This window comes from Larus michahellis, chromosome 2, assembly GCF_964199755.1.
Source record: "Larus michahellis chromosome 2, bLarMic1.1, whole genome shotgun sequence".
Lineage (NCBI taxonomy): Eukaryota > Metazoa > Chordata > Aves > Charadriiformes > Laridae > Larus > Larus michahellis.
This window is the reverse complement of record NC_133897.1, coordinates 145,857,687-145,879,903: the sequence shown is the minus strand read 5'-3', so window position 1 is coordinate 145,879,903 and position 22,217 is coordinate 145,857,687. Positions and strand designations below refer to the sequence as shown.

The 22,217-nt window shown below is 36.6% G+C and overlaps 1 protein-coding gene across 6 annotated transcripts in view; it reads right to left on the bottom strand.

Annotated features, from left to right (window-relative positions):
- The window catches only part of VPS13B (vacuolar protein sorting 13 homolog B), a 479,916-nt gene that overhangs the window by 216,378 nt on the left and 241,321 nt on the right, over positions 1 to 22,217 (bottom strand). For all 6 annotated transcript variants that reach the window (XM_074577514.1, XM_074577516.1, XM_074577511.1 and 3 more), the window contains 3 exons: positions 14,957 to 15,191; positions 6,347 to 6,567; positions 803 to 1,009 (listed from right to left, as the gene is read on the bottom strand). In XM_074577514.1, the coding sequence (XP_074433615.1) occupies positions 803 to 1,009; positions 6,347 to 6,567; positions 14,957 to 15,191 (663 nt within the window). The remainder of the gene's footprint in view (positions 1 to 802; positions 1,010 to 6,346; positions 6,568 to 14,956; positions 15,192 to 22,217) is intronic.

The window sequence follows — 22,217 nt, the reverse complement described above, 5'->3', positions numbered from 1 at the left end:
TAGCCTTTTTTCTTCAGCATGGCAGAGAAGCAGAACTCCTTCCCGTATTTTACAGTCTTAGGTACACACAGAGATTAAGATCAGGTACCAGATTGCTCCAGGTAGTTACACAGTGCTGTAAATTAAGAAAGCAGAAATACATAAAAACAAGTGGCCAGTTCTCCTTATATTTGAAGCTGCATACCCAAATCCTCACGAGTTACAAAAAAGCACTCCTGAGACATAGGACAGCTGGGAAAGGGGAAGGAATTGAGCTCCCAAAGTAGTTCATAGATGAAGGGTGACAATGGCAGGATGGACCTGGGGTGAGCAGTGCCTCTCCCAGTTGTCAATACGGTCCACACATGCAGTTCTCCTGACTCAGGCATCGCAGTGACCGGCTGTAACGTCACAGGCTGACTGCTGAAACTACGTGGGATGACTCACAAGCAGCACAGGTATCACGGGTACTTCAAAACAGCAGTTACTATTCTAATAATTCTGGACTTGAAAAATGCCTTATGCTTCTTGACCTGAAAACACTAACCACAATTTTCTGAGAAGAGTTAATATTCATTCACTTCAAAGAGAAGCAGTCCAGACAAATAATAAACATAGGAGCAACGCAGCGATTTCTTCCCCCCACCCCGCCACTTTCTCCTTGGTTCCACCAAACTGAGTGATGAAGTATTCTTCCTTAGTTTATCAGGGCAAAGCTACTTTCCATAGGGACACCACTACTCTTTCTGATCCTTCTGATTCTTACTTGACCACGCCTTGTAAGTCAGAACTCACAGGACATTTTTTTTTTAAGAAAGCCTACCTCTGTAGTAGTCCCAATGTCAGCGGATGGGCTGTATGTGCTGGTATCTGGTGGAGCAGTACCAACGCTACTTTTAACTGGAGAGCTGGGAGGAACTGGTCCTGACGTGGTTTCAGTGTAGACAGAAGATTGATATAGAATTCCTTTCCTCTGAATTTTATTCCAAACTTTACTTGTGATCTCAGCCAGTTCATACAGAAGCTGCACCTAAAAGGAAAAAAAGCCTTTTTTAAGATGAAACTTTCCTTAATGAGGTGAAGGAAAAAAATCGAAGTCCTCCACCGAGACTTAGAATGTAGCAAAACCGAACTTCTCACCATTTATAATGTTCTGATAAGCAACTATATTGCAATTAAAATAATTAACAACAGTTACAATATAGTGATTTTGATAAAATTATTCCGTGCTTTGTCTAAACATATGGTACATAGCTCATAAAAACATAACCAAGAACATAGACTTGTAAAACTTTTACTAATATCAAATTAAACAAAGGTAATTTGTGGTATATTTCATATGTGTAGATACTGCCTCTAGAAAAAGGCAAACATTAACTTTATTAAATATTAAAAATGCAAAAATGATTCATTTAAATGGTATTAAAATAATGATCTCACACAGTGTATGAAACCATTTTATGTTTTAGGAAGACTATCTACTATCGAACTCAACAGTTTCCTGGCATATGTCATTCCAATATTCAGAAACACACTGTTTAACTTGCACATTGTTTGACTCAGTTCTAAGATATTTACACAAGTTTTTGTAAATAAGCATTAATCACAGAAGTTGTATGACAACATACTGCAATATACGGTATAAAACATGCTCAGAGAAAACTGCAAACAATATATAAGCAGATCCACAGCTGGATACCATACCCAACTTGCCATTATAAAAAATGGAAATTCTCATATTTATAAGAACTTTAAGCCTCAGGACACATCTACTCTATGAAGCTGGCTTCTTATGTGGGCAGAACAGATGCAGAAAAACACTGCTGTCAATCTACATTTGATATAAAACAGTACTTGATTTTGTGCATGAGAGTGTGTGATGAAGTCTCAAAGAACACTCTACAGTCCTTTCTTAAGAGGTGATGTGCTGGAATTTTATAAAAACCTTCTTAATTCATCTTGGATTTTCTTTTGAAGTTTCAAGGCTTACACTGAGCAGGTCATATATGCTCTAGACAGAATTTTTCCTTAAAGGAGATAAACTTTTCAGTACTTTTTTTGCCTTTGTATACAGAACAACCTACAGACAAATAACAACTCTGGCTGTGGCAAAAAGTTATGCTTGAAAATATTTAGTGTCCATAGCACTCTGATATGCACTGGCAGGCTTTAAATTAGTAATTACAGATTTCTAAGTTTTCCCAAGTTTCTTCCATCAAACTCAGGAAGATCAACTAATAACGTCCATCTGATTGATTGAGTAATAGAACATTAACTGGTGTTGACACTTAAGCTGGCAAAAGAGTATCTAGAAAATTAATAGGATACAGGCACATATCCAAATCATACGTGCTTTCAACCTCCCCTCCCTCAAAATATTTTTTGGTCAAGAAACCTAAAGATAATTTAAGCCGTACTTGTCTTAATGAAGCAAGGCTTCCAGAAATTTAATTATGCTACTATTTATAAAGGCACAAAATAACCCAAATGAAGGAATGACGCAACTTCTGTGTTTACATACATGCTCACACACAAAGTGAAGAGGTTTGTCATCAGCTAATCCAACACTGAAGAATTTAATCAGTCATAATCATTAAACCTATTAGTTACTTGTTATCAGGGAGATTTTTTTTTTTAAATTGCTCAGCCTAGAATCTTTGCAGCAACTCTGAAAGAGTGTCTTGTTTCAGACAGCAGTAGCTATCTCTCTGAACATGGCCAGCAACCAGCCAGCCAAGTCATATGACCCTGCTCTGAAACCAGAGACAAAACAGCAAGTTCACCAAGAGGCACGTTTTGACTAGAAGGAGATGATTTTCATGGAATTAAAAAGTAGAAAATACCAAAAAGCCTCACAATAAAATCTCATCAAAAAAAAAAAAGGGCAGCACACGTCTACAGGTAAATAAAATTTTAAAACTTCAAATTAGGAGCTAATGTCTTTATTTTTAATACACTTAATTTTATTCCATGGTTGTTACTCATTAAAATGGAAAGATTTCTACTGCTTTTGTTGGTTGCACCTTTTCAAGTGAGTAATCTTAAAATTTTGTGTGCTGGTTTTGGCTGGGATAGAGTTAATTTTCTTCATAGTGGCTAGTATGGGGCTATGTTTTGGATTTGTGCAGAGAACAGCGTTGATAACACGGGGATGTTTTTGTTATTGCTGAGCAGTGCTTACACAGCCTCAAGGCCTTTTCTGCCTCTCTCATCAACCCACCAACGCGCAGGCTGGGAGGGCACAAGAAGTTGGGAGGGGACACCGCTGGGACAGCTGACCCCAACTGACCAAAGGGATATTCCGTATCATATGACAACACGCTCAGTGTATAAAGCTGGGGGAAGGAGGAAGGAGGGACTTTGCAGTGATGGCATTTGTTTTCCCAAGTAACGGTTACGCATAATGGAGCCCTGCTTTCCCGGAGATGGCTGAACACCTGCCTGCCCATGGGAACAGTGAATTAATTTCATATTTTGCTTTGCTTGCGCATGTAGCTTTTGCTTTACTGATTAAACTGTCTTTATCTCAACACATGAGTTTTCTCACTTTTACTTTTTCGATTCTCTCCCTCATTTCATCAGGGAGGAGAGAGTGAGCGTACAACTGTGTGGTGCTTAGTTGCTGGATGGGAATAAATCATGACATTTTGAAAATCTATGTCTGATTCTATTAGAAGAGCTAATGTAAGTGTAAGGCCTCTCTCCTTTATAAGAATTTTTGAGCATAACAGTTTAATATATAATAATTATTTTTAGTACACTCTATTCAAAGAGAAGAAAAATGGTATGACAAAAATAGGAATAACTCTGCCAGTATTTGTTAAGAAAAGTTTCCCCTCTCTCACTGCTTCCACACCCTCCCCAGCAAAACCACACATAACTCAGTAAGACCCCACTGACTACTTGGCAAAATCTGTAATGTTCAATATATTACAGCATTTTATACTTAAAAAAATAAATAAATCACACATTACTACAAAATTGAAAACTACACCAAAAGGCAATATCCTGGCAATTTTACACACTGGAAGTATCTATTGACTTTAAAGGGATAAAACCATCAGATCATGGTTTCATATTAAATCATAATAGTCATACAATAAAATATTTCAGCTTTGCTACCATTTAACAAATGCACTAAGTATCATCTACTTAAAGGCTGTCATCTATAGAAAAAAATACAGCCCGCCATTCTAACGAATCAAATTGCATCGTTACTCTAATGTGAATTTATAACTATCAAATGCTGTTTATGTAACTGTATTTTCCATCTTCTGTTCTTGAACATCTGGTTAAAGATGACTGATGTTTTTTTTTTCCCCCTTTTGCATAAGTAAAGCAGAAAGGATGAGTAAGGGAGATCGTACAGCTCAAGAATCTTCACTAATCTCAAATAATTTGTCTGGATCCTTTTGGTCATTACAATACTTCAGTAAATAAATAACACAGTATAGAAGGACATCCTTTAAGACAATAATATTTGGTCTGATATCCAACTGTACAACTTCCTTGTAACTTTTCACTATACTTGTAATATGATTTACATGGAGCTTGCAATTTAAAATTTTTAGTGCAAATATTTTCTTACAGCTTGCAAAACAGATTATTCGATCATGCTTTGGCAGGAAAGCTGGAAAATGCGTTTTACTTAACCCATTTTTCTTTTTAATTTGCAAGTCCAATTTACTTAAGGCTTTCACTTATAACAATGCCATTCCGCTTATAAATTAATACTATTAATGTATTATGTATATTAATCATGAGATTAACTGGAGATTTAAAAAAACCCCACAGTTGATGAGGCAATTTGCTGGAATTTCACTGAGAACGTACCGATCAAATGTAGCAAACTATTTTTGCTACATGAGCATCTCAAAATATTTGCCAATTTTCTGAATAACTGCAATATCAAGACGAATTTTATACAGTTCTGTTAAAATTAATACAGAGTAAGGCAGGTTTCCATAGGCTGTAAAATAATCACATATTAATTCATTAAATGCTATGGAAATACTACAAAGTTGCTAAGTAAAGCTTTCAGAAGTCTTTAAATATAAAATGAAATTTTTCAGCAAAACCATAATTTTATCTTTTCCCATTTACACATTTGTAGCACAGTGACAATCCTTTATATGTGCAAACGCAACTGTCATACAGCTTTACAAGTCCGAGTAGGCCTTGTTGAGGCTGCTCCATTTTAATTTGCCATGTCCAGTGCGCAATCTCACTCTACCAACCCTCCTCCTGGTAAGCACGAGCCTACCCAAGTACAGAAGACAACGGCATATAGCAAATGAGTCGGAAATAACTTGGATGAAAGGTAGTGAATTGGGCAGGAGACCACACATTGAGGCTAAAATAAATACATAGTTTAAAACACTTGTTTCATTCACATAACATGGAATGAGGCAAGGGAAAAATTGCGTGCGACTGAGAAACATATTGTAACGAGTACACACAAGGGATAACATTAAAATTACACCTCCTAGACTTAGGCCATAGGTCCATAAATCTTTACAAATGTGATGTGTTGTGTATCAGATCAAAATTATAATACTTTGTGTTCTTTCCCTTTCTTTCTGTTAAATGAAGCAATAAGCAGCCCATTTGGTCCATGACATCCTTTGAAAAATCTTGCATATGGCTAAAACTTTGGAGCAGAGAGTGTATGAATGCAGAGCCCTACTCAGACCTCAACAGCTTTGTGATTCCCAAGCACAAGAGTGTTCTTGAACAAGAGCGTTCTTTCCAGTACCACTGGAAATGTTGCAACTGTCAAGAAAGCGTTATTCAAGTCGCAGTCAAGATTGCTCAAAATTTGGCATAAAAACCCCTACTCTATTTGGAACTACAGCAAACTTGATCCAGGTCAGTAAAATACAGGGTGCACTTTCTGCAAATCTAGCAACATCTTTGCCTTTTAATAAACATAAGTGAGGTGGTAACTTCTGTTTACACACATTCATCTGGGTTTTTTTCCTTTACTAAAGGATACCATTGCCTAAAAAACATCTTTTGTTTGAAGAAATGTTGGTTCTATGGTAAAAAATTACATTAAACCACTTCAATATATGAAGCCATGGTGACAGCAGAACAACACTATAGCATTTAATGGTACATCTGCAATTCATTTCACTCCATCAGCTAAGAGATGCATTTATACTGTAGCTATTACATTTTGAGAAGAGTTTAAATTACAAAACTTGAGAGAGCTTCAAAGCAAATCTTAATCTAACCACCTTGATCTTGATGGCCCAGTTAAAAAAAAATTAAGATAGAAGAGACCCACTTCAACAACATGCAGAACAACTGTACTTAAATCGAGTTATTTTTAATTTCCTTTCATAAATCAATTAAATGTACCAACCTGGGGGTTGGAGCATTTTATTTCAAGGGACTCAAGGTCGACATGGAGGCAGACAACAAATGAGTGTCTGGATTCTGGCCCCGAAGCAAGCAGTTTCTGTGAAGTAACAGCTAAAGTAGAAGTGCAGCCCATTGGCTCCACTAAATTAAGTGTCATCTGTTGTCCAAGGAGAGTATATATACTGAAATGATGCAGACTAATAGTCCACGGAAAAGCATCACCTAAAAAGAAGGAAAAACAGTTAAATGATTGCATAATAAGAACTAGACAATTATTTTCTCAAAACTCAGTAAAGGCCTTATCCTAAACCCCCTTAGGAGTCAGAAAGTACAATCAACAACCATTAAATTGATTCCAAACTCACAAACATAATTCACAGAATCAGAGTCACAGAATCTTCATGGTTGGAAATGACCCTTAAGATCATCGAGTCCAACCAAACAACCTACAACCTCAACCTACAATCTCAATCTACAATTCAACCATCAATTCCATTCTATACCTCGAAATTTAAACAACAGTAAGAAATTTTTTACAACTTTTAAAAAAATTGAAATTCATTGGGAATTTTAACCCCAAACTATACAACGTAGTCTTTATAGAACATTCTTTTTGCTTTATAGAATTTTCCTCGAACTGAGGACTATCCTGAAACCACTCCCCAATTATTTTAGCATATGGATGGCAAAGGCAGTTCCTTACATTATATACTCATATGTGTTTACAAGTTTCAATAGTAAAAAGGAGAATTATCTCTCCCAAATATTTACAGCTTGCATCTCAACAGAGTGGTGCCACAGAGTAAAGCCTATCCCAACGCACTGCTCAGGCAAGACCTTTATCACACTGCAGCTCCTTCCTTTATCACACTGCCTCCACTTACCTTCCTAGGAACAGAATGATGATGGATTTTGTAAAAATAAACTATAGACATACACTGAGCACTTCATTTCTTATATTTAGGAGGGAGCCTACCCAGATAATGGGAAACAAGAACAAATCTAAAACCACCTTCCCCCCACCCCTCCCTTCTTTCCAGGCTCAACTGCACTCCCAAATTCTCAACCTCCTCTGCCCTGAGCAGCCCAGGGGGACAGGGAATGGGGGCTGTGGTCAGTTCATCATACGTTGTCTCTGCTGCTCCTTCCTCCTCACACTCTTTCCCTGCTCCAGCATGGGATCCCACACATGGAGGTGCTACCAACACTGCTGATGGACTTGGCCTTGGCCAACGGCAGGTCCGCCTTGAAGCCAGCTGGAAGTGGCTCTGTCAGACATCTTAGGGATGTGATTTCTCAGCAGGACAGTGTTGACTGTAGGCCACACTAGGCAGCAAACAAACTGCCCATGTGTTGTTTAAATACACTAGTTTGAATTTTTATTGCCTTTTGAGACTCCAAGGGCCCATCTCAATGTACACTTGCATTTGTCTGCCATCTTCTGTTCTGATTCTCAAGCCTGGCTCCCATACTTCTGAGGTAATAGATTAACTTGGACTCTTCTTACCCATGACTCCAGGCTCAAATCTTGAACATTAAACCTTATCCAAACTTTTTACCATATTATTTTAATAAGAGTTCTATTGTTTCCTCCACAGGTGGAACCAGCAATAACTTTACATGGTCAAGAGTATATATCAGAGGAGTCTGTGCGTCTCATCCAAAGTAAGAACTTAAAACTTCAGAAGTTTATTTTGAAGCTATTGCATACTGAAGAATTCAGCTCAAAGTTATTTGAAAATATTTTGGAAAGGTTTAAGATTAGAAATTTAAAAGTAGTTAGCAATCTGTATTTTTTCCAAGCTCAGTGAGACAAGGAATACAAAATATTAATTGTAATAGATGGAAAAAAATTAAAATGCAAAGTCAACTCTAATGACATGTTTCTAATTACTATGCATTAACTTTGTTTTTCTCTGTGACCACCACAGTAAATTAACATAGCTTGTATTTCATGGATTAGAAAGAAAGAATCTCCAAAGAAAATACTGAATGTTAACTTTACTGTGCTGCATACATTATCTACCTTAAAAGGAAAATACCAATCAAATTTTATCAATGTACAGAAACCACAGTATGCTAAACAAACACTGTAGTAAAGATATGGCAAATTTACAGCTATGAAATTCCCCCTAACATCATCAGTTACCTCTTCTTCAGGTCCACACACATTATGTGACCATTCTAACATTATACTGGAACTGTCCACCCGATAAATCCTTGTTTTGTTCTTGTACATATGTTTGCTTTATTATTTTGGTTTTTTTAAAAAACTTTACCTACATTCATTTGCAGATTGGTGTTATGAAACTATTTAAATAATTAATTCAAAATGTCTAAACATCAAAAGCAGCATTGTTTATAGGATTTATTTCAAAAATTATTTATTAGTAGGAAGGAAGAAAAAGCCAGTGCCACACTTGGCAGATATTTTCTCTACATCTAACCTTCCCATTCATGCATATACTATTGTTTTGTCACTCAATTGCTGAGATTCTTTTACACTGAAATATCACAAGTAAACCTAGCATTGCTTTCAGTGGAACTAGAACTCACTCCACATCTCTTATGGGCAAGATTATAAAAGATACACCTGAAAAACTCCTAGTATGTTTGAAGATTCTGTTTAATTCCTGATTTACCGCTCTCTAAATCTTTATTTTTAATTTCTTCAAACATCACTACCAATTTAAAAAACTTGAAAATCCGTTCATTCAGATATTTCAACTGCTTTGGTAACTTCTTAAATTTATGAATCTTGGGCAGTTGACTGACCCAATAACCAGACCCAATAATTTTCAAAGAACTGGCATTCATAATTTATCTGCTATTTGCAATAGTTTAGCAAGACTTCTTTCCTACAGAGTCTTTGAGTTATTTTTCCAATATATATAATTACAAATTTTTGCTATGTGCAGGCACTTTCTCTGGTAGTTACTTGATGCACTTTGTTTCTTAGCTAGAGTTAATGTTCATCATAAGCCTTTCCATATGCATAACATACAATATTGATAAATGTACTTAAATACTAATAATTGTTATATGTTTGCTCTTTGCTCTTTATTTTAAAAAACAGAGTGCAGAAATGGCAGTTGTAGGCAATGTTGCGTACACAATGTTGACAGTTGTATAAAGGAGAAATTTTGTTTGTTTAACATTAGTAATGGTAGGAGAGAGATCATGAAAGCTTTATCATGTATACGATCTGAGATCTATTCCCAGACTCGCTAGAGGTGTCCTTTACAATCTTCAAAAAGCATCTTGACTATTCTGTCTTCATTTCCCTTTCTGTACCCCCATTGCAGGGTCTTTACATGGATTTCCAATGCGCTCACATTCTTGCGTGACACGCAATGTTTAAAAGACATTGCAACCATTACACGTTAGGTCACTATTGTACTTCCTCCCAGTCATGCAACAGGGAAGCAGTGGTATGGCAGCATATCCCAGGTGCACCCGGTCAAAAGCCCTAAGGGTCTTGCCCAAGTCAGAGCTCACTTTTCAGCAGGTAAGATTTAGTTCCACAGACTTCAAATGCAAGCACTAACACCCAGGCTTTTCTAACTTAAACCCAGCTCCTAGAGACCTCTAACAGCTGAATATGACATTAACAAGTTATTTATGGAGATCTTCATTGCTATTCAGATACTGAAGAACATCACTAAAATGTGAGAACTAATTTTACATGGTCATTAACCATAACAGGTAAGTTAAATACAATAATTACCATGTTTAACAGATGGTGACATTGAATATAAACTCAGATAGCACACTATTTGAATATTCACCTTACAGGTGACCTTACAGGTCAGATATTCACCTTACAATTTACAGAAATCATTTTTCAGTTCTTATATTGAAGATGAACATTTTTTTAAAAATCTAATGCAAGATGATAACTTGTAAGAACGAGGAACATATTGCTGCTCCACTTTAAACATTTTACTGCCTTTTGCAGGTTGAAATATATATGCTTCTATTATATTGTATAGGTCATAAACTACTACATTTCATTACAATTAATTCACACGGTAGTATTACAAGCCCTAATTTTCTATTTCCCTATGAGTCACTCCACAACTTATTGAGTTTAAACATATGCTTAAAAAAACACTGTGAGGTTATATACTTTGTCATATTTCACAACTAAAAGCCACCCCTCAGATTTAAATGCTTGGAATACAGTGATTTACAAGACTGTCAGTATAGTGCTATGCATATGAGAATATGAATATGATATCTAGCAATATCAACAACAATTTTAAGATACTTTAAACACTGGTTTCTAAAATGTACTTTTACTCTGTCTCAGCTAAATATCTGTATCTTACTCTGACCTAACCAAACATTTCTACAAAGATGAATTCATAAAAGTTACTGGTATGAACCCAAAGAGGAACATTTTACACGCGCCAGCTAAGGATTGTTAAAAAAAAAAAAAGGTGATGACAACAGGATTGAAGCAGGGGGAACAGACCAAAACAGAGTAACTAGTTTAAAATGTGAGTGGGAGCCAGGAAAAGATTCTAAATTAAAATAATTAAAAATGTAAACTTCTAAACACAGGAAGATTTCATAGATGCCAAAAACATTCTCATAATTACTTTAAAACTTAGTGCTTTATCCAAAGCAAAATTTTAGTTCCCTTCATGTCTTGAATTTATTTTCCTATTATAGCATTTTAAATTTTTGTAAGCCACTTAGCAGTCCAGAAGTCCTACCATAACAAAATATTTTGTCCAACTGAAAATTTATCACAATTTATCCTATCGTTGTAGGTTGGGACTTAGAGAGTATATAGATGAACTGTCAAGTATTTGAAGCTGAATGTACACAAGCATGCACAGAAAGCCACGACTCACCCTCAGCAGTTCTCTAAACATTTCAGTTCTGATCAAGCTGAGTTTCTAACTATTTAATTTCTTCTTTGCAACTATTTTACTTAAAGGGTAGCGATAAATAGGACAGGGGTCGCCCTCTTCACAAGGGTCCAAAATGGAGAAGACAAGGGACAACAGGTAGAAGTTGCACCAGGAGAGCTTTCATCTTGGTATAAGAAAGAAAATTTTTTTACTGTAAGAGATATCATTCACTGGAACAACCTTCGCAGGGATATGGAGGTTTTCAAGATGCGACTGGACAGGATGCTGGATAATCTCATCACCAAACAAAAGTTTGGACCAGATGATCACTCAAGGTCCCTTCCAACCTGAGCTGCTCTATGATTCTGCGATTCTCTTTTAATATCCTCTGTGAATACTACCTCATGGATCAATCACCTGATTGATTTGAACCATAAATATAATACTTAATGCAATTTAATACCTTTTTATGAACTTAGTTGCATTTGTTATTCAACAGCAGTTCAACAGACTGTCTGCTTTACACAGATAAATCCATTTCTTTTGTAAGTTACTTAGTGTGACAAAGGTAAATTAAGTTTCTGAATCAAAGTGCTGTACTTTAAATATTCTTTTAAGTATTCCTACAAACTACAATTACCTCAGGAAATAAACGTATCAGAACTCTGAAAACAAATGGAAAGACCCAATTGTGGAAATATTGTATAAGCTATTTTTACTATGTTGACATCTTGAGGTCAATAAGCCTCTGTGAGTAGGCTGCAATATCCCCAAATGACAGTATGACTGTGCTCCCTTTTCCTCCTCTTTTAGTTTTTCATGTAATAAGAAAAATATATGACTGAGAACACAGCTTTCTTAAAAGTAACAATGCATCTTTGTAAGAAAGCCTTTTACTCAAATCTTCTTTATAAAAGAAGGAATGATTCAAAAAATAGTTTCCAGAAAAAGCAAGGTTGAATAAATATAATTTCAGAGATATGGTAACACATCTTAAGAATGATAGTATGTCCCTCAAGTCTTGTTCAAAGACAGAATGGAAATTAAGAGACTCTCCCAATGAAAGCCCATAAAAAACATTTACCTCTATATGGGAAGAAAGAAAGAAGGTGACTTAAAAGCTTTGAAAAAACTTTTTAATAGTCTGTTCAAGGGGGGACTTTTGGCATGGGAGAAGGCAACAGCTCCACTTGAGAATCAAAAATATCGAGATTGTGAGAACTTCTGTTTGGCATTATTCCCAGTGCACAAAGCCACACACAAATAAATTCCTTACCATAGGCTTTATCCCAACCAGGGGGATTCTTTTCTTTCACTAGGATCTTGCTTTCAAATCTGGGTTTGACAAAATTCAAATGACTTCTTACTTTCATAAATGGATTAAATTACATCATCAGTTTAAAACAAACAACAGATTTGGTTAAATTTATCTTTTAACTGTCTCTATGATTAACGAATTAGATCATTCCTACTGAAAGTTATTAGGAAAAACACATACCTCTCTCTCTTTTTTCTTTCTTTTTTTTCCCCCCTATTAGGTGTCAGGATCTCTAATATGACCTTCATTATTAAAAACTGCAATTTTATTTTTGTTGCTGTGAGTTAAGGTAAAATACAGGAAGGAGGAAAAGCATCCAAAATACGGGAAGGAGGAAAAGCATCCAATGTAAGTGGCAGAACAAAGGGAGAGGGAAAACACAAATCCAAACGAATTTCAGATAGCAGGAATAGCTTTTGAACATCCTTTTGACTTAATTTTTCATAGTTATGTTTCAGCAGCAAGTATGCAGAAGACAATAGTTTTCCCAGAAAATGCTGTCACAAAAGCAATGAACAGTTGCTGCATCTCCCTCTCTTCATCTTAGAACAAATACACAAAACAGCAACAATTCTTCAAATATACTTCAAGAATAAAACAATGAACTAACTGTACACCGATGTACTGATTTGGGCTGAGACAGACTTCATTTTCTTCACAGTAGCTGGTATGGGAGTATGTTTTGGATTTGTGCTGAAAACAGTGTAGATAATGCAGGGATGTTTTAGTTATTGCTGGGCAGTGCTTACCCCATGTTAGGATGTTTCAGCGAGCAGGCTGGGGGTGCACAAGAAGATGGGAGGGGACACAGCTGGGACAGCTGACCCCAACTGACCAAAGGGGTATCCCATACCATGTGACGTCATGCTCAGCAATAAAAGCTGGGGGAGGGAGGAAGGGGGAGGACATTTGCAGTTATGGCATTTGTCTTCCCAAGTAACCATTACACGTGATGGAGCCCTGCTTTCCTGGAGACGGTTAAACACCTGCCTGCCCATGGGAAGCAGTGAATTAATTTCATATTTTGCTTTGCTTGCACATGCAGCTTGTGCTTTACCTATTAAACTGTCTTTATCTCAACCATGAGTTTTCTCACTTTTACCCTTCCGATTCTCTCCCCATCCTGCTAAGGGGGAGCGAGGAGGTGGCTGTGTGGGGCTGAGCTGCCTACTGGGGTTAAACCACAACAACTGGCTTTTCCATGAAATGTTAAACTTAGATATAAGGCTAGATCTCCTGGATGACATTAAAATAAACCCAAACCCCAAGACTGTTAGAGATACTTGCCTCACCTATTTCCCATACACAATTTTTCATATGAATATCTGTAGAACAAGATTTTTACATCAGTATTCCTTCAGAATACTGCTGCAAATCCACCTAATACTTACTTTGATTATTTCTAAGGCTCTGGTTTTTTAAAAAAAAAAAAAAGTATTTTGCCAGGTCCTTTACAGCTTATACCCTCCTTTCATTTCTCAATCAGTTGTGGAATGTTAAAAACTTATTCTTGCCTCAAATTGGTCTACAACTCAAACCTTTATCAAATATTAGCTTTTCAAATAACAGCTACTGTACTTTTTCTCAACTTTAGCCCATGCACAAGAGCATCCCCCCATAAATACTCATAGAAATCTTCTCAATTTTTTTTCTTCAAATCTCTACAAAAACCTTGCTACAACCCCTACAGACACAAGACAGAACACAGTTGTTGCCTATCACAGTGACCAATAAAGTTGCCTTGTTTTCTTTTGATAGGCTGCTGTATTTATGAATTTCTTTTCTTGTCTTACATAGAATCATAGAATACCTCAAGTTGGAAGGGACCCACAAGGAACATTGAGTCTAACTTCCTGCTCCTTGCAGGACTACCTAAAATTATACCGTATGACTAAGAGCTTCATCCAGGTGCTCCTTGCACTCTGACAGGCTTCGTGCCGTGACCACTTCCCTGGGCAGTCTGTTCCAGTGAAGAACCTTTTCCTAATGTCCAGTCTGAATGTTAGACCCAAGACTTTTTTATTCCTACTCCCCCCAGCAATGGCACATGAGCAGTTTTTCCTAACCTGCCTCCATTCTGTCTTGGAATTCACAACTCACTGCCCCCTCCTGCTGTGTCAAACCAACTGTTAGTGGCTACACTGTAACTCGAATGACAAAACCAATGAAGGTAAAAATCACAATTCTGAATTCTTTTGGCTTCAACAAACATACAAAACATATCAGAGAACTAGCTCTCTGATGATGAGTTTCACTTTGATCTCCGTGGGGCAAACCTTGTCATTAGTATGTCTGGCCATCAATAATACATAACACACTGCTAAAAAAGCAGCACAACATCAGAAGTTTTCAAAATAAATGAAGACAGTTTTCATAACAGTTAAAAATGTGAATTAAAGAGTAAGGGGTTTTTTTGAGTTTATCACCCTACCTTCTTCCAGGATGGGTCTCAGCACAACAAATGGGATTTCCTGCAATGGTTCCATGTGTTTGTGTCCAGCACTCATGATCTTTATCTGGGGCAAGCAGACGACAAGTGTGCCAGGCATACTGGCCTGCCCATGGTACCAGCTCCGCACAGTCCCAGGAATGTCGCCCGATACAATAGTACTTGGGGAAGGCAGGCTGTCGTTCGGAAGGAATACACAACAAGATTGCACTTCAAGCTGAAAAAACAAAGCGAAGAAAGATTTCTCAGAAACAGATTATCATTTTTTTCCCCCGATGTGGAGTATTCATCTTGGTACAAAATCTCAAGTTACTCATCCGTCATAGTTGATTGAAAATAGTCTTAGCTTTCAGTTGAATTCAGAGGAAAGATGACACAAAATGTTGGAAACTAATGTATTCTTTTAAATTATGACTATGGGAGGGGAGGGAAGAAAAAGTGTGATTTTGGTCTGTAAATTTGATCAGAAAGGTGTTGCCATATAAACTGAACATACATCTATCTACATTTCAACAGCTTTTTACAAGAAGTGTAATTGAGTCAGAAAATGTTCTCGCAATAAAGCCAAGAAAGACCTCTTTTTGCAGTTCATTAGCTTTTGTTAGCAATAGCTATGCCTCTAGAACTAACCAACATTTTATATGCTGTTAATTTTTATAAAGACTTCTATAAAGACCTATTTCAAGCAAAATACTGTCTTTGCTTTATCATCAACAGTAATGAGTATGTACAAAAAGTCTGGTCATCAGATAAACTAGGAAAAATATAAACTTTAGTGAAAAACTGACTTTAAAACAAATGGATAGGTGCATACATACACAAAGAGAAAGAGAAATGAATAAAGTTCACGAAGTTTATACAGCTTTTTTCCTGTTTTCATTGCAAATCAGAAGTAGTACATATGGTCTCATTTGAAATAGAACTTTTTTATTCTTTATTTTCAAGCAGTGCTGCTACCCTAAAACATTTCTGACCATTCTGCTATCTCCTTATGAGTTTCTAGCAAAGCTGAGTGAGCCCAAACCAAGAACTGAACTCATCACGACTTGTTGACTCGGAGGTGGTGTAAGCTGCAGACTGTTAGACTTTCTTGGCTCTTACAAGTAATATTCTGCACCTGGATATCAAATAGCCCTAACAGCCTGCACACTTGAACAAGTGTTAAGCGAGTACAAACTATGATTCAGATCATTTCCTCATAATAGTTTGGAAGAGTCTAGTGTACAAAATGTTGGACACAAGCTGTTATTTGTAGTTGTGATAGAAGAATGTTTGTTTGCTGTAAACTTATGTAACAGTCTTTTCATTTGACATCATTAAAGACATCACAACTTAAAACTGATAACAAAGGTTTGTACTCCATACCCTCCCTTGAAGGCTAATAGTCCCTCAAGACCGCAATAGTGATTTGCACTTGAGCTGGAATTCCTCAGCACTGTAAGTACTTTGCCAGCCTAGTAAGGAGAACACAGATATTCATCTTCATTTCAGCATTTTTGTGCCTTTTTGCTTAAACAAACTGACAAGAATTCACTGCAGAAAAATAAAAGTAGAATTTTGCAAAAATAAATACATTGTTACATGAAGTCTGTGTTTGTTTCTAGTTTTAGAACTGTTTGAGTTGTAAAATGAAGTTAATTACATCTTTGATAAGTAGTTTATTGATCCAAGGTTGCAGAGTGTACTTTATTTATACTGGATGAAAAGCAACAGTGTATTGTTACAGATGTAATAGATTTGGAATTTTTTTTAACTGGTAAATTAGTCATTGTGTCAATTTGCAAAGATTTTTACAGTGACACATTAGATCGTTTTCTGGTCTATTAGTAATAGGTTGCAGGTCAAGCCATTGTGGGATAATGATAAATAGATGACAAAAGAACTTATGATCAGTATAACTTCTATTTTATCAGTGCATTTGCTGAGTAAACAGTTTATAACAAATCATCCATTCTTCATATATGTATCCATGATGATTAACATCAAATGCTGCCTGGATATACAAACCATGTGGTAATAATAATCCAAAAATTCCACCAGCTTGGAGAGATACTATACTTCATCACATTACGAGCGGCAGGATCTACAGGAGATGTTTTATAAAGTACTCTCGAGAAGAGACTTCAATACTCAGTAGAGTTTTTACACATAATTTACAGTTCTGTACAGCTTTGTACTGAAGACAAGTTCTTCAGATCATCTTTGTTTCATTTTACTTTGCTGTATTGAGAATATTGAAGTGGAATCACAACAGCTTCACTCCTTCAAATGCCTGAGGGAAATTCCTGTTTACGTAAGCATTATTTTGCCATTCATTTTCAAACAACCGAATGGGAGCTGGACCATGAATTTTGGTGGCATTTACATGACAACATCAGGCTCTCCATATGTAATATTACAGATTTGCTTATAGATATGGTTTGCTTACTTGCATTTCATTTAAAGTTTTATATGAACAAATGAATTTTGCAAAACATTACCGCAGGATTTCAAAGGCCAACCCAATGAACATATGGCAAAATTCCACATTTTAGGGCAAATCATGCAATTATTGTAATTACGTAAGAAATTGCCAACTTGGATGCACAAGGGCCCAATTAATGCAAAATTGAATTGCACCTGTTGAATTTCTCAGAGGCAGATACTGCTTATACACAACTATCAGTTTCAACAGAATCTGTGTACATTTATCGGACAGAATCTGGAGATCTATCTAACAAGTTCCAGTGAAGGAATGGAAGAGCACACCTAAAACGATGGCACTATATGTTGGACAAAAGTGAGAACGCGTGCTACAGATTGCTTCACCAATCGGGAAGTGCTTTAAAATATATGTAATCCAAATATCTTAAAATTAGACTACATCAATAGCATATATTAAAGCTATCATATAAATCTTTTTACACTTTTTAAATAACTGTTAAACTGTGTGTCTAAAATTGTGAATTTAATGTAAAATGTGACTGATTTATGTAACTGAATATAAATCTGCAGCAGTAAATCTTGCATTAATGTAAGGATCTGACAATCCAAGGGAAAGAAAATGAAGTAATCTGCCAGTAAGAAGTCCTCAAGCTGGGGGTCAGATCTTGTTCATGGAAACCATCTGGTTGGGACCCTCCAAGCCACACCAAACACAAATGATCTTTTAAAAAAATATCCTATTCATTAATGCTTCGCAGCTGCACTGAGTGTTACTTCATTTTTCCATGGCAACATCCTTTCTGTTTCAAGGATCTTATTTCAGTTTTGGTAGCAACGTGTTCTTTTGCCAATACTGAACACATTCATGCGTTAAAGAGAAGGAATTATTACAAATTCTTGAAACAGAATCACCTCCTATTTTCATTTCTATTATGTCAAGGCCTATACACGCTAAGTAACGTACACTAATGATAAACCAATGAAATAAGCAGTATTTTCCCTTCTACTGCTAAAACGTTACGCAAAACATGTTGCTCTAAGCTTTTACTAATATATAAGACTAAAAAAGTGCAATGACTTTAAGATCTCTGTTGTATAAAAAGGAAAGTATTAAGTTACTAGAATAAATGGGGTGTCTTTACTTCTTAGTCTATAAAAAGAGAATGTTGCTTGATAAAGAGAACAGTGCAATATATACTGCAGAAGAATTAGGTCTTCCTAACTAAGGAGGGTGGGTGGGAGTGAAACAAAGCAAGTGACGCACCATAGTTAACCTGCACAAGCACAATGAAAAGGGACAGGTTGTACAGGAGATTTTTACAGCCTTTCATGATAGTGATATCATAAGGAGATTCCCTTCCCTAACCCACATTTTATAGTTATATAAACCAATTAGAGGCAGTGAAGATGACCCACAAGGTGACACTCACATAAAGGTGTCTCCTGGGAAATGGCCTTTCTCTGCACTAATCAACATCCATCATATGCTCTCAGCAGAAAGGCTAATGCGTTTTTCTGTGAATTTCAGATACAGAATATAATCTTGCAATGACTCCCAGAACTGCAAAGAACCTCCATTACACATCTCATGTAGGGGTTCTGCTGCAGTCACTATTATAAAGCTGTATCTCAGCCTCTGACACTCAAATTCGCTCTACCCAATTAGACCATCTGCAGTTGAACCAGACACGCACTGTTTGTTAGAATTTAAAAAGGCAGGCCAGAAATTCATGTTTTGAAGTTAGACAAAAAGTAAAAGGGAAGTAAAAAGGAAAGCAGAGCACATGAGTAAGTGAACTAAGAGAGCACACAACTTGTACATATAGCGAGTATAATAAGGATCAGCTACATTTTCTTTGCCACTTAAAACAGTGTCTTAGCACTACACAGTATTCCTATTCTTTGCTAAGAAAGCTTGATTTTAGAAAATTTTTATTTAGTTATGGAAAAATTAATTTTTTGTCAGTCTGTAGTAAGTAACAAACTTAAGAAATCATCCTATCTCATAACTGCTGAATAACTGCTGATAGCTGTAACTGCGAAGCTACAAGTCACAGCATCTCTTCCTGGCCCATGAATAGAGACCACTGTTCAAAGAACAGGAACTCGAGTCAATCTCATCCTTACGTTTCTGTTCTTTCAATCAGTGTTTCACTTTGACTAAAATCCTGTACAAGTTATATGCTTTAAAGAAAATATTATTTTCAATAATTTCAGGAAACAGGCTCATTTTTTCAAATAATTTCAGGGATATTTAAAGGTATGTGGAATATCTGGCTAAGTTTTATAGGTAATAATTACAGTCTTATTTAGTTGGCATTCACTGCAACATTACTCATTAATTCATTTGCTTTTAATACAGATCCTTCATTATTCTCACTGGAATTCAGCATTAACAACCAATTAAAAATAATTGTGTTTATACTGCTCCACTATTTTAGCAACTATTAGTACGAAGAACACATGAAAAGCAAGTATTACTCTCCTACAGAGTGTAACTGCCAAAAAGACTTCAAGGCTGCATATAAAATCCTACAACAAGTAAATAATAAAAACAACTTTTTATAGTTAAGTATGAAAGTCTTTTCACTTAAATACTAATAGCTTACCACAACTCCTATGCACAAAATCTTCATGCAATATTCTATCATGAGCAAGCCAGGTCTAAGGCTAAGCAAGTACCAGCTTTGGATCCAAAATAAACGTTCCAGTCACTTCAGTTCCAAACGCATTTACTTACTCAAACTTCCACTAAAAGAATAATCCTTTGATGATTTTAAGTTATGAAGTTCTGTTTTATCTGATGACAACTACAGACTTCTCTGTTCTACAATCATGTTAATAAAAGATCCAGTAACATGAAAACAGCTTTAGAAAAAACCTTACACTCTAAGTGCTTCAGCATTTAACCAGACAAAATATTCTAGAAATTAGCCTTTTTCATGCCAAATGACAATAAAATTCAGAAAATATGTATGAATCTAACATATTAATATACTTATGTGTTTAATAAAATGTGTATTACATTTAATAAAAAAAATCATAATGTACTTGAACTGAAAAACAGGGTCCCAACCCTCATCTTCTCATCCTCTACACATTGCCTTCCACAAATTTCAGCTTTTCCATTTAGGCTGGTATTGAAGGAAAAAAGCTATACATATGCATTTGTGTCTTGACAAATATATTTAAATGAAGTAGACACAGGGACTACTAGCAATAATAAAAAGAACAGCAAGCATATCTATAACTCCTTCATATTTCATTAAGAAGGACTACTGCATATTGGTATGGAAGCATGTTCTTGGACTTCTGTGGTGTGTCCTTGGGGCCTGTTGAAACTTTTTGCTGATAACATGTAACATCCCTCTACCAAGTACGATCAAAGCACAAGGACGAAACATTAGAAGTGTGTAAGCTGTTGTATGAATTCATATGTCCATTTAATTTTACTATCAATAAAATCTAAAATTATAATTTCATATTCATAATGATAAAAATTGAGAGCATGTGTACATTACCAAAAAAAAAAACCTGTAAAGAGTAAACAGATCTAGAACTTCAAACACCAGAAAGAATATCTAAAACAAAAAAAATCCTCTGCCAGTATTAGCTCTAATCTGTGATTGTATTATGTCAGAGCAGTAATATATTTACAATTGACTGTCTGAGAAAACGTGTGCCTGTCACTGTCATCAGCTTTCATCTCCACAAAGAACTAGTTTTAATACAACCTTTTTTTTTTTTCCTTCTCTTTGGTAACAGGCAAACATTATTTTTAGCTGGTCAGTGTCTTAACCATTCTTTGAAACAAATTCACTTTGCTGGTTGCTCACATAACAAAGCGTACCTTGAAAAATGGACAAGCAGAATATCTTAGTCCCGATTAAATTTTCCCATTTATAAAGGATCCAGCTTTTCATCATTCTGATTATTATATTATTATTTTTATTATGACTCAAACTGCAAGCCTCATTTATATGAGGAACCTTATGAAATTCAACAAGGGCAAGTGTAGGGTGCTGCCCCTGGGGAGGAATAACCCCATGCACCAGTACAGGTTGGGGGCTGACCTGCTGGAGAGCAGCTCTGCAGAGAGAGACCTGGGAGTCCTGGTGGACAACAGGATGACCATGAGCCAGCAATGTGCCCTTGTGGCCAAGAAGGCCAATGGCATCCTGGGGTGCATCAAGAAGAGTGTGGCCAGCAGGTCGAGGGAGGTCATCCTCCCCCTCTACTCTGCCCTGGTGAGGCTGCACCTGGAGTACTGTGTCCAGTTCTGGGCTCCCCGGTTCAAGAGGGACAGGGAACTGCTGGAGAGGGTGCAGCAAAGGGCTACCAAGATGATTAGGGGACTGGAACCCCTCTCTTATGAAGAAAGACTGAGGGATTTGGGTCTCTTCAGTCTGGAAAAAAGACGGCTGAGGGGGGACCTTATCAACGCTTATAAATACTTAAAGGGTGGGTGTCAGGAGGATGGGGCCAGGCTCTTTTCAGTGGTGCCCGGGGACAGGACAAGAGGTAATGGGCACAAACTTGAACATAGGGAGTGCCACCTAAACATGAGGAGGAACTACTTTACCCTGAGGGTGGCAGAGCCCTGAAAGAGGCTGTCCAGAGAGGTGGTGGAGTGTCCATCTCTGGAGACATTCAAAACCCGCCTGGACGCGTTCCTGTGCAACCTGCTCTAGGTGACCCTGCTCTGGCAGGGAGGTTGGACTAGATGATCTCCAGAGGTCCCTTCCAACCCTATGATTCTATATGGAGTCTCACTGTGGTATGTACCACCCAGACACATAACACAAATACACTGCTTCCT